The following is a 12,431-nucleotide window of genomic DNA, read 5'->3' on the forward strand; positions in this document are numbered from 1 at the left end:
GTGGAATGGATTCCTGCTGGTTTGAAAGTCCTCCAAGGGCCGGTGTAGCCCACCCTTCCAGGGCTCTCAGCCGTGCTGGGTGGCAGTTGACTGTTTATCCCAAAGTGAAGGACGTTTTGTTTGTTTCAGTTTGAGGATGTCATAAATAGAACCATTTTAAACATTGTCAGATGGGTTCTTGTATAAACATCAAAACATTTGTCTTGAGTAAATACCTAGGAGGGATTTCCTGTGTCATATAGAATGCTTACATCTAACTTTATAAGAAACAGTCACTGTGTTCCGAAATGAGGACTGTTTTGTATTCTTGCCCGTGGTAAATGAGAGATTCAATTCTCCCACCTCTTTGCCACATGAATTATTATTATTATTTGTATTATTTTTGTGGTGCTAAACCTAGAGCCTCCCACATGCAAGACGAAAGCTCTACTGCCGAGCTACATCCCAGCCTGATATTAATATCATCTTAAAATTTTTTAGCTATTCAAATAGGTATTTAGCGATATCTCATTTTAGTTTTAATGTGCACTTCCTTAATTGTAGAATATCATTGGTTTGTCCTTTTTCCCTTGCCACAGAGTATGGGCTTATCTGGTAATAATGTCTAAACAATTTTAGACAACATTGGTATGTCCTGTTCCCCTTGCCACAAGGAGCTTAGGTATATCGGGTCACACCCATCAAAATGCTCCCGAGTCACTCCCATTCCTTTGTCTATCTGTAACCACTTCTCTATGCTCTCTTCCCCAACCAGTTAATCAGCTTTTCCCCTAATCAGACTCTGTTAATTTGTAAGGTCAGACTTTCCTAGGACAATGAACTTGTATTTTAAGTTAATATTGCCTTGCTCCTCTCCTTGTGTCTTTTGAATAGTTTACTTTAAAACAACGTCCTTTTTGTATGGACAAAGAAAGACAGTTGTTAATATGCTTTGGTAACATAGGATTTAATTGGCTTCGAATATTATTCACTCCCGGGCATCTGCTTTCTCGACTTAAGCCTCAGCTGCCCTTACTTCCTAGCACCCCCAAAAGCAGGGTCCCGATGAGGGACGAGACGGACCCAGGGCAAGTGGTGAGTTATGTGCTACCCCGGCATCGAGATGGGTCTGGCCAAAGTGCCTAATGCTTAACTATATGTTAAGAGCTTGGTCACGGACATGTCATGTCAAGATCCAAAAGCAACGACGAGACTAGGACCCTGTTAGGGATAGGAAAGACTAATCTGGCCTGAGCACTGTAGTCTGAGATCGAGATGACTCCAGGAGAGCAATTCTATAAGCTTAATGCATCTCTTGCTATGTCCATACAAAATGATTAATATTATGAATGCTTATATGTTAGTTGGACAATGAAAGGAGAAACACACCCATGGGATTCCGCTCTTTGGTGGGTGTCCTGCTGAAAGAGAATCTGTCCTAGAAGCAGCATCCCCTGAGGGAAAGAACTTTACCCCATTGATTGTGACCACACCTATGTGTAAGCCCCAACCCCTCATGCTGGGGGATTTAACTAGGCTGTGAGAGTGGGCTGGGGGCCAGTCCCAGTGCCAGATCTGGAGAAGCCAGATCCAGATCCAGATCCAGAGCGAGAAGGAGAATGAAGTAGCATGGGGGAAGAAGCAGGAGGAGAATCAGAGGAGAATGGAGATGGGAATGGAATAAACTGCAACTGAGACCAACCAGCCTGGTTCCATTCCTTCCTTCGCCTGCCTCATCGCCATCAACCTCCCCGGGGTGGGGGAAGCGGCTGGAGACTACCGAACACGGGCGGTAGGAGAGATAGAGCACCGCTGCCCTGTGCCCGGTGTGGTGCCTCCTCCTCTCCTCTTTTTTGTGTGTTTACACACTTAATGATTAATGATGGTGAAGCTGTTACCTTGAATTTATTTTAGTACCTATTAAAATACTTTTGCCTATATTTCCATAACTTGTTTTCTTTTTTTTTTTAACTAAAAAGTTTCTTTATAAGCTTCTAAACATACTTGCTTTTGTGCATCAACTATTGTCCAAGAAAAACAAAGCAGTAAGTTAAGAGTCCAGACGTCTTAGGCTGCACTTGACTTCTAGGCTCCAGAGAGAGGAAACTTTTCCTGAAGAAACTTCTGATTCTCTTTCTCTAAACTTGTCTTTTTTACTCTGGTGCGCATTTGTGTCTCAAGTTTCAGTCTGAGAAAACAATCCACATAAGGCAATGAAAAGAATCGTTTCCTTTTATATTTTTTATTTAGGTACCAAGGTATAGGCCACTGCTTAAACTTGTGCCAGATAACTCTTCCAAAGATGTCTCTCCTCCAAGCACCGGGTCTAGCATTTTCTTGGCCTGTCTGAAGAAGTCTTATGGCATCTTCTCTTTCCTTGACAACTTTATCTAATGCTTCCATGGATTCTATGACCTTGTCGAGCCGCTCCGGACTGGGCATGGGCACCCTCTGCCGCGTGGCCTCCTGCTCCAGCCTCAGGAGCCTGTTCCTGTCCTTCAGCAGGATGTACCGAAGCTTATGTAAATCTTCATTACTTTTGTTCCGTAACTGCTGGCAGGTCCAAGCAGCACCACATTTCACTTTTTCTTCCCCCCAATTCTTTGGATCATCAAAAAATTCTTCCAGTCCTTTCCTGGGCAATGTGGTATGAAGCAATCGACATTGGTGAGAAGATGCAGCACTTGGATTCTTTGTCAGGAGGCCAAGACAGAACCTGAAACCCGTGCCCACGGGGCTCTGAGCACTTATGAATGACCTGGAAGCCCTTAGAGCAGTAGAGACCTTCCTGCAAAGATTCCCTAAGGTGGCTGCAGCCATTTTTTTTTTCCGAGCAAGAAACTCCTATAACTTGTTTTCTTTTGAGACATTTTTGTTTTGAATAGGCTGGAGCAATAGTACAGCGGGTAGGGCATTCGCCTTGCATGCAGCCAACCCGGGTTCCATTCCTTCTTCCCTCTCAGAGAGCCTGGCAAGCTACCGAGAGTATCCCGCCCGCATGGCAGAGCCTGGCAAGCTTCCCGTGGCGTATTTGATATGCCAAAAACAGTAACAAGTCTCACAATGGAGATGTTACTGGTGCCCACTCGAGCAGATCAATGAACAATGGGACGACAGTGCTACAGTGCTTTGTTTTGAATAAATTAATTTTAATTTTTTTTTTGGCTTTTTAGGTCACACCTGGTGATGCTCAGAACTCCAGTTGTTCCTTCTTTAGCTATTTAGAGCCCCTGCAGCCAGGGGTCTGAATCAGGAATTACTCCTGGCAATGCTCAGGGGACCATATGGGACGCTGGGGAATCAAACTTGGGTGGGCTACATGCAAGGCAAATGTCCTACCCGCTGTGCTATTGCTCCGGCCCTGTTGGGAATGAATTTAGAGGGAGGGAACCACTGCAAAAAAGACGGAGTTTCCATATGGTGCCCCCCGAGTGTCCCTTGAGTAGGAGGATCCTATAAGGGTGGTCACTGGGCCCAGCACACCGGCACTGACATGCTAGTATGAGCGAACACAAACACGCAGACCTTGTTGGAATTCTACTGCTATTTCTGTCGCCGCGTCACTGGCTGGGCTCCGCGGCCTCGGTGCTGTCTTGTCAATTTTCCTCGTGTCATCTAAACTAGCCTTTCTCTGACCATGCCCCCTCTCAATATTGCTTCCTTCCTGATCTAGCAATTGACCCCCTAGTATCATACTTTAGTTTCCAGAGATGTGATTTTTTTACTTGTGCCCCCGAGGGCCTAAAGGAGGGTTATATCATACCCTCCCCCCATTAAAAACACTCGCACCCGGGGCCAGAGAGCTAGTGCACCGCAAGGCGCTTAGCTTGTACACAGTTGGCCTGGGCTTGACCCCCGGTGCTAGGCATGATCCCCTGAGTCCCACCAGGAGTCAGCCCGGAGCACAGAGCCCAGAGTATGCCCTGAGCATTGCCAGGTGTGGTCCACAAACAGGGCAGGGGGAGGAGGAGGAGGAGGAGAAAAAAAGAAAGAGGAAAAGGAGGAGGAGGAGGAAAAGGAGGAGGGGGAAGAGGAGAAAAAGGAGGAGGTGGAGGAGGAGGAAGAAAAGGAAGAAGGGGAGGAGAAAAGGGAGGAAGGGGAGGAAGAGAAGGAGAAAAGAAGGAGAGAGAGGAGGAGGAGGAGGAGAAAAAGAGGAAGGGGAGGAGGAGGAAAAGGAGGATGGGGAGGAGGGAAGGGAGGAGGGCGAGGAATAGGAGGAGAAAAGGAAGGAGAGGAGGAGGAGGAGAAAAGGAGTAGGGGAGGAGTAGGAAAAGGAGGATGGGGAGGAGTAAAGGGAGGAGGGGGAGGAAGAGGAGGAGGAAAAAGAGGAGGAGGAGGAAAAGAAGGAGGAGGAGGAAGAGGAGGATGAGGAGGCGGGGGAGGAGGGGGAGGAGGGTGTAGATGAGAAGAGGAGGGGAGGAAGATGAAGAGGAGAAGGATGGAGAGAAGGAGGAAGAGGAGGAGGGGGATGATGATGATGATGATTATGAGGAGTTGGAATGGGATGGAGAGGAGGAGGAGGAGGAAGAGGAGGTTGCTCTAAACCATAATGTCCCACTTATCCTCGTATATGAAACTCGACCCTTGAGTGGTGCTGCTCAGGTCCCTGGCCGGGTGAGATTGTGCAGTTCCCGTCCAGAGTCCGGCGCCTGCAGTGCAGTGTCCTCAGTGCCGGCATTAGGGGGCCATGGTTTCACGCAGCCCCGCTCTCCACAACCCTCGCTGAAGATGTGGGATGAGTTTTCCTGCGGGGCAGATTTCTTCCTATGTGTGGTTAATAGCTCAGGTTGAGACCATGGAAATGTATCTTCCCCTCAAAATTCTACCAGAAATTTTGCATTCCCAAGTGGGTCCTGCCTCCATTGTTTGTACCTAATAGTGACTTTCTGGCTTCTTCTCTTATGTATTATGGCAAACCCCTCGGAGGAAGAGGTGTCCCCAGTTTCCCAGGTGCTAGTACATTTATACCAGTACAGACTCATACATATTTGTTATATCCTGCTGATTAAACCCAAGGATGCCGAGGCTTATGCCGTTGCTCCAGTTGTTCCTTCTCTAGCTCCTTAGGGGCCCTGTCCCGGGGCACGTGTGTGACAGACACTGTCCCTTTGGAGCAGCTTCCACTCTGCTGCCCTCCCAGGCACGAACCTTTTCCCAGAGTCCTTTTTGTTTTTATTTTAGAGCTGGCCTCATACAGACCCAGACGCCTCCTGCATCCCAAGTACTAACCTTGTCTCTTCCTGACCAGCCCCAGGATAACTTGATTTCCTGCTGCCGGGAATTCAGGTTTCTTTATGAGAAAACGGGGATTCAAGATTCTGTGACATGAAGCTGGGTGTAGGGAGGAAGGAAAAGCCTGAAGCTTCTCCGAAAAGACACGAGGGGCCATGTGTTGAGCACCTGTATGACAAGACCATCACCCATTTGTAAGGCGCCATCTGAGGAGCTCGTAGCTTGGTTCTTGTGCTCTCTCTGAATCACGTGCAGTTACGTGGACAGGGGGGTGCGCAGGACCCCAGAATGAGACAGGTGGAAGGGGAAATCCCAGCCATGATAGATTCTCCAGTAACAAATGAGACGTGATGATGGGGGAAATGCGCCTTTCATTTGATAGATGATTCAATAAAAACAAACAAACAAACAAAAAACAAAGAATAAAAACCTGAAGAAAAAAAAGGTCTTGTATTTTTGTGGAAGGGAAAGTAGACTACGGTGAACACACAGATAATAATAATGTGTGGCAACAAGCATCAACATGAAAGCTGAGAGCATTATATTTCTGAGTGACCAAAGAGAAGGAATAGCGTGAACAACTCTTCTTTCAACTAATTCTTATGAACTAGTTTTATTTCTAAATCATGCATAATGTGTAGCATTAAAAATTTCTAAGGACAAAATTTAAATTCTCTTTTACATGTAAAGAGAAAGAAAATGGGGGCTAGGGATCAAACTCAGGGTGTGTTCACAGTCCCAGGGTGTGTGACTTCTAGCCCCCCAGTGCAGCATGTCCCCACAGTTAACGAGCTCAGTCTCTCTGCCTCCCACCCCTTTCGGCTTCCCTGTGTGTAGCACACGTGCAGGTGTGCCCTTGGCGCTGCCAGCGGTATTGGTGCTGGTGGTGGTAGCACTCCCAGTTCTGGTGTTGGTGCTGGGGGTGGTATTGGTATGACAATGTGGTACTGATATTGGTGCTGTTGGTCGTAGTGGTACTTTTGGTGGTTGCACTGGCAGTTCTGGTGTTGGTGGTGTTGGGGGTGGTGTGGTGGTGGTGGTGGGGGTGTCAGTAGGGTGTTGGTGTTAGAGCTGGCAGTGGGCTGCATGTACTGGTGCCCGTGGAGGGGTTGGGCAGAGAGCAGACTCTGCCGTCTCGACTTGGTCTTCCTGGGCAGCCCATCTCTCTTGGGGTGGCCTTTTCCGGGGACCCCCTTCCTCCTGGGATCCCAAGTTTCCTTCTGTACCTCTGTGGACTCCTGTGGGTTTATCTCCCTGAGGAAGAACACTGAGATATTTGGAGGTCCAGAATGTGTCTCCATGTTTTGCCAGGAGAGGTTTATTTTTTTTATTATTTTTTCCCCTAACTTTTTTATTGACTCACTGTGAGACAGACCATCACAAAGCTGTTCATGATTGGGTTTCAGTCATACAGTGTACACCAGTGTACATTTCCCAGTGTTGTTGTTGTTGTTGTTGTTCTTCTTCTTCTTCTCCTTCTTCTTCTTCTTCTCCTTCTCCTTCTCCTTCTCCTTCTCCTTCTCCTTCTTCTCCTTCTTCTCCTTCTCCTTCTCCTTCTCCTTCTCCTCCTCCTTCTCCTTCTTCTCCTCCTTCTTCTCCTTCTCCTTCTCCTCCTCCTTCTCCTTCTTCTCCTCCTCCTCCTTCTCCTTCTCCTTCTTCTCCTCCTTCTCCTTCTCCTTCTCCTTCTCCTTCTCCTTCTCCTCCTCCTTCTCCTTCTTCTCCTCCTTCTCCTTCTCCTCCTCCTTCTCCTCCTCCTTCCTCCTCCTCCTCCTCCTCCTCCTCCTCCTCCTCCTCCTCCTCCTCCTCCTCTTCTTCTTCTTCTTCTTCTTCTTCTTCTTCTTCTTCTTCTTCTTCTTCTTCTTCTTCTTCTTCTTCTTCTTCTTCTTCTTCTTCTTCTTCTTCTTCTTCTTCTTCTTCTTCTCTTTCCCTTCCCCTCCTCCTCCCCTCCTTCCCTCTCCCCTCTTCTCCCTCCTCCTCCTCGTTCTCTTCCTCCTGCTCTTCCTCCTCCTCCTCCTCCTCCTCCTCCTCCTTCTACTTCTTCCTGAAAGGTTATCAAGAATATCTCTTACCTGTTTTAGCCCTCAGCTCTTGTCCAGCGTGATCATTCCCAGCTATTATTGTCACACTGGTCTCTTCCCTATCCTCCTACCCTCCGCCCCACAGGAGAAGGTTTTTCTTTCTGGCAGCCATAGTGGCTCTTTCTCTAGTCTTGGGCTTTAGAGCCACTGTTAGACCAGAGATCACAGGCACCAGCTAGAAGCACCCTTTCATCCCCGGCGCACAGGGCTGCAGGGGGAGGCAGCGCTCCTCCATTGGGGTGGGGGGGGCTTCCCAGACACGACTGGTCCCACCGGGCTTCTGGCTGCCCAGGGGTCCTTGACACCAGCCTGTTGGTCGGGGTCGGCGTGACTTCCCTCAGGGTGTCTGCCCTCATGGCACCCACAGGCGCTAGAGCTCAGGTCATGATCTTAGACTGCTACAGGGACAAGGTCACACCTGTGACGAGAACTGAGGGTCGGCTGTGGGCAGCTGCCAGTCACCTGCACGGTGGGTACCAGGGAGAGCAGAGCTGAGTCCCCGCACAGCTGCAGTGTAACGGGGGACAGAGCCAGCGGATGCTTCCCCATGGGCTGGGGCCTCCCCGCAGATCTGCCCAGAGCTCCGCCCACAGTCCAGACTGCAGCTCTCTGCTGTGGTGTGAAATATTATCCGAGGCTGGAGCCATAGCACAGCGGGGAGGGCGCTGGCCTTGCACGCAGCCCACCTGGGTTCGATCCCCGGCATCCCATCTGGTCCCCCACGCCCGTTAGCAGGGATTCCTGAGCGCAGAGTCGGGAATAAGCCCTGAGCACAGCCAGGTGTGGCCCCCAAACCAACCATCCAAAGGAAGTGCCATCAGCTTTGCCGTCTGGACCAGCCACGCCGAGGGGCTCGAGCCGGGCCTGGTGCTGGGGGCTTATGAGCACTGGAGTACGTTCCTGCTGGGGCGTGTCACAGGGAGCCTGATTGCTTCACTTTCCCTTCAGCTCATCAACTTGTAAAACACCCCCCACCGTCCACCAAAGTGGGTCACAGGCCCGGGGAGGGCCACAAACAGAGGAAGCGACTCCTCTGCTTCTCCCGGGTGAGCACTGCCGCGGCTGGCTGTGCGGTCGGTGAGAATCCTTGCCCTTTCCAAGGCCCTCTTAAACACGCTTCTCATCCAAGCCCTAATGAGCACAGTGGTGTGTGTGTGTGTGTGTGTGTGTGTGTGTGTGTGTGTGTGTGTGTGTGTGTGTGTGTGTGAGCTCCGTCTCATCCCTGTCCTGGGTGTCCTCAGGTACCAGGGCCTCTCAGAACCCAGAGACCTGACCTTCCCGGGAAATAGGACCCAGTGGAGAGAGGGTGATGGTGATGGTTACGGGGGTGGGGTGGGAGGGGGGCCAATCTTTCTAAGAAGAGGAGACATTTTTCCATCAGAGTCATTAGAGCATCAGGGAAGTTTCGGGCGCGTCATTAGAAACCAGCAGGTGTATATGCCACTTTGCCACCCAAAGTCCAATTCTGTCCTTCCCTGCGGAACTGACCTTCCTCCCCGACCACAGACAAACAGGGAAGGGCATGTGAAGGGGAGGCAAGAAATTCCCTTGATCTGCCGTGAGCCAAGGAACGCCAAGACTGTCAGTCGGTGCCAGGTGCTGCGGGAGGCCTGGAGGGGCCCTGCTCAGTGTCCCAGGGGAGGCTGGCCCTGCCAACCGACCTTCCAGGCTCCTTCCCGCCAGCACGGGAGGGAATGTTTCCCTGTGGTTAAAGCTGCGTGGGGCCATAGGGAACCAACGCGCTGCCCGGCCCTTCCACCGTTCGGGCCTTTGTGTCTGGAGGGTAAGTGGGGAACACTTTTGGGTTTCTACAGCAGCTCCTTCATCCTTCCCTCAGACTCATGCGAGGGTCATGGTCTGAGTCTGGGCATGCCTGTCCTCCAGGCAGCAAACAGTGGCTTCCAGTGGGAGAAGCGTCTTAGGATCTCAGAGAAGAAGCTCAGGTGGGACCAAGAGCTGATGTGCTTTCTGGAGAGGCACTGTGATATCTCATCAGCCTGGTGTGCCCCGCCAGAGGTGCCTGGGACCACAGCCTACGTATTCACACCAGCTCCCGGCCACAGGTGTCTCGGGTTATTCAGTTCCACTGGTCTTTAGGGCATTCTTGTGATGGAATCATGACTGTCTCCTTTGACAGGAAAAAGATGTGGCTTCCCAGAGGCTTCCTGTCCTCTGAGCTGATCAGACAGCCCTCTGCCCTGGATCTCTCACTGAGTGTTTTAAAGTGGTCTGCAACTAGTACTATTTACAATAGCCAGAATCTCAAAAAAAAAAAACTGAGTGCCTGAAAACAGATGACTGGTTAAAGAAACTTTGGTACATCTATACAATGGAATACTATGCAGCTGTTAGAAAAAAATGAAACCATGAAAGTTGCATATAGGTGGATCAACATGGAAAGTATCATGTTAAGTGAAGTGCGTCAGAAAGAGAGGGACAGACATAGAAAGATTGCACTCATTTGTGGAATATAAAGTAACAGAATGGAAGACTGACTTCCAAGAATAGTAGAGATAAGTACCAGGAGGTTTGCTCCACGGCTTGGAAGCTGGCCTCACATGCTGGGGGAAAGGGCAGCTCAGACAGAGAAGGGACCACTAAGTAAAGGGTGTTTGGAGGACCTGCTCGGGATGGGAGATGCGGGCTGAAAGTAGATTATAGACCAAACATGATGGCCACTTAATATCTCTATTACAAACCACAACCCCCACTTGGGAGAGCCTGACAAGCTCCCCATGGCATATTCATATCCCAAATACAGTAACAGATATATACATACCTCTCAGAGAGCCTGGCAAGCTACCGAGGGTATCCTGCCAGCATGGGCAGAGCCTGGCAAGCTACCCGTGGCATATTCGATATGCCAAAAACAGTAACGATAGGTCTTATTCCCCTGATCCTGAAAGAGCCTCCAGTTGTTGGGAAAGACAAGTAAGGAGAGGCTGCTAAAATCTCAGGGCTGAGTGTAATAGAGACGTTACTGGTGCCAGCTTGAGTAAATTGACGAACAACGGGATGGCAGTGATACATTGATATATAAAAAAGACAGTATGAAACTAATATCCAAGGCCAGGGAAAATGGGCCAGGAGGACTGGTCAATGGTTGGTAACTACCGCAAGGGTGTGGGGTGGTGGAGGGTAGTTAAGACAGAGGAGGGTCCATTATAACAACATTAGTTGGAAATGGTCTCTGTGGACAAAACTGAGTGTGAAAGCAGGTAAAGGGATATACATAATTACCTTTCAGCATCTGTATTGCAAACCATAATGCCTGAAATGAGAGAGAGAGGCGACCATTGTATGACTGAAACATAATCACGAAAGTGTGCAAGTCTGTAATTCTATCTCGTGGTGTTTCATTAAATTAAAAAAAAAGAGAAATCGAGAAAGAGAGAGAAAGAAAGAGAGAAAGAGAGAGGAGAGGTGGTTGCCATAGAGGCAGGCTGGAATGGGGGTGATTTCGGGGGTGGGAGGGAACCTGGGGACACTGGTGCTGGGAAATGTACACTGGTGGAGGGATGGGTGTTTGAACACTGTATGACTGAAACCTAATCATGAACAACGTTGTAATGCTCTATCTCACAGTGATTCAGTAAAATAAAAAAATTCTAAAAAATAAAGAAAAAACAATGAAAATAAACAAACAAAAACCAAGACAGGCATTTCTTTTTAAAAAAATTATATTGAATCACCATGAGATAATTATAAGCTTTCATGTTTGAGTTACAATCACATAGTCATCAAACACCCATTCCTCTACGAGTGCACATTCCCCACCACCAATAGCCCCAGTATACCCCCACTTTTCCCACCCTCCCCAGATAATATTCCCCATACTCTCTCTCTACTTTTGGGTATTGTGGTTTGCAATACAGATACTGAGAGGTTATCATGTTTGGTCCGTTATCTACTTTTGGCACACATCTCCCATCCCAGCTGGTTCCTCCAGCCATCATTTTCTTAGTGATCCCGTCTCTATTCCAGCTGTCCTCTCCCCACCTGCTCGTTAGGCAGGCTTCCAGCTATGGGGCAATCCTCCTGACCCTTAGATCTGCTGTCCTTGAGTGTTGGTCTCATGTTGTGTTATTCTACACTCCACAAATGAGTACAGTCCTTCTATGTCTGTCCCTCTCTTTCTGGCTCATTTCACTTAGCACGATACTCTCCATAAGATAGGCATTTCTGACTCTGAGCCATTCCCATGCTCCCTCGAAAGGACTTGGAAGACCCCTGCCCCCAAGGAGGACCCAGGTCATCTTGAGAATGGTCATTCCAGAACCTTCCACCCTGCATGAGCCCCAGCCTTTCTGCCCTCCACACCCCCTTCTCTCTCGCCTTCCCTGTGTCTGTGCCATCTGGAAAGATGTTGGCTTTTCCCCTAGAGAAAAGACCTTGAGGGTTATTTCAGATCGATTCTCTGCAGAGATGAAAGGAAACTGATTGAAAGGAGAGAAGGTTGACATGGAGCCTGGACCCGATGTGGGCTGGGAGCGGCCTGGAGTCCACCCGTGATGGTGCCTGTAGGTCACTCAGCTGCCCAACAGATGCTCTTTCATGAGACCAGCCTCCCTTCCCTGATGGTCAGTTGTCCACTTTCATCCTTCTCTGCTTAGCTTTGGGGGGCCAGGGCAGGGAAAGCCCTCTCCCCTGTGCTTCCTCTGGCATCAGGATTGCTGGTTGCCCCACCCCTTTGCGGCTCGTGACTGTCCACACGCGGCCCTGGGTGACACAGCGTGCGTTTCTTCTAACCCTCCCCGTCTCCCCCACCACAGCCCCAGCAATCAATCAAGTTGCTCTCTGAGTTTGTTTTGTTTCCATGGCAATGCCTTCCTGCGCAGTTGAAAATAAGGCCTGTGAGCTCCCGCTGAAACTCAGAGAGGGCAAGGACCTAGTTGCGGGTGGACGCAGGGAAAAACCATCCCTGAGCAAAGGCCATTTGTCTCAGACCCTAGAGAGCAGCTTCAAGCTCTGCCTGTCTCCTGGGGCAGGAGCTGAGAAGCAGGGAGCCCTTCCCACCTGCCCCTGCAGCCTCCGGCCGCTTTGGATCTTCCACCCAGGGCCCTTGACAGGCATCTCCACAGTCCAAAAAATCGATAGGGAAGAAGGTCAAAATCAGTGCAGAGGCATGAGGGAGCTTTGGCT

At 49.6% G+C, this 12,431-nt stretch overlaps 1 protein-coding gene across 1 annotated transcript; it reads right to left on the bottom strand.

Annotated features, from left to right (window-relative positions):
• Positions 1–1,945: 1,945 nt before the first annotated feature.
• Positions 1,946–2,799, bottom strand: LOC101540166 (39S ribosomal protein L47, mitochondrial-like). Its single transcript, XM_055128847.1, has one exon. The coding sequence runs from the start codon at positions 2,797–2,799 to the stop codon at positions 2,065–2,067; it is 735 nt and encodes a 244-aa protein (XP_054984822.1). The 3' UTR covers positions 1,946–2,064.
• Positions 2,800–12,431: the final 9,632 nt, after the last annotated feature.

This window comes from Sorex araneus, chromosome 2, assembly GCF_027595985.1.
Source record: "Sorex araneus isolate mSorAra2 chromosome 2, mSorAra2.pri, whole genome shotgun sequence".
Taxonomy (NCBI): domain Eukaryota; kingdom Metazoa; phylum Chordata; class Mammalia; order Eulipotyphla; family Soricidae; genus Sorex; species Sorex araneus.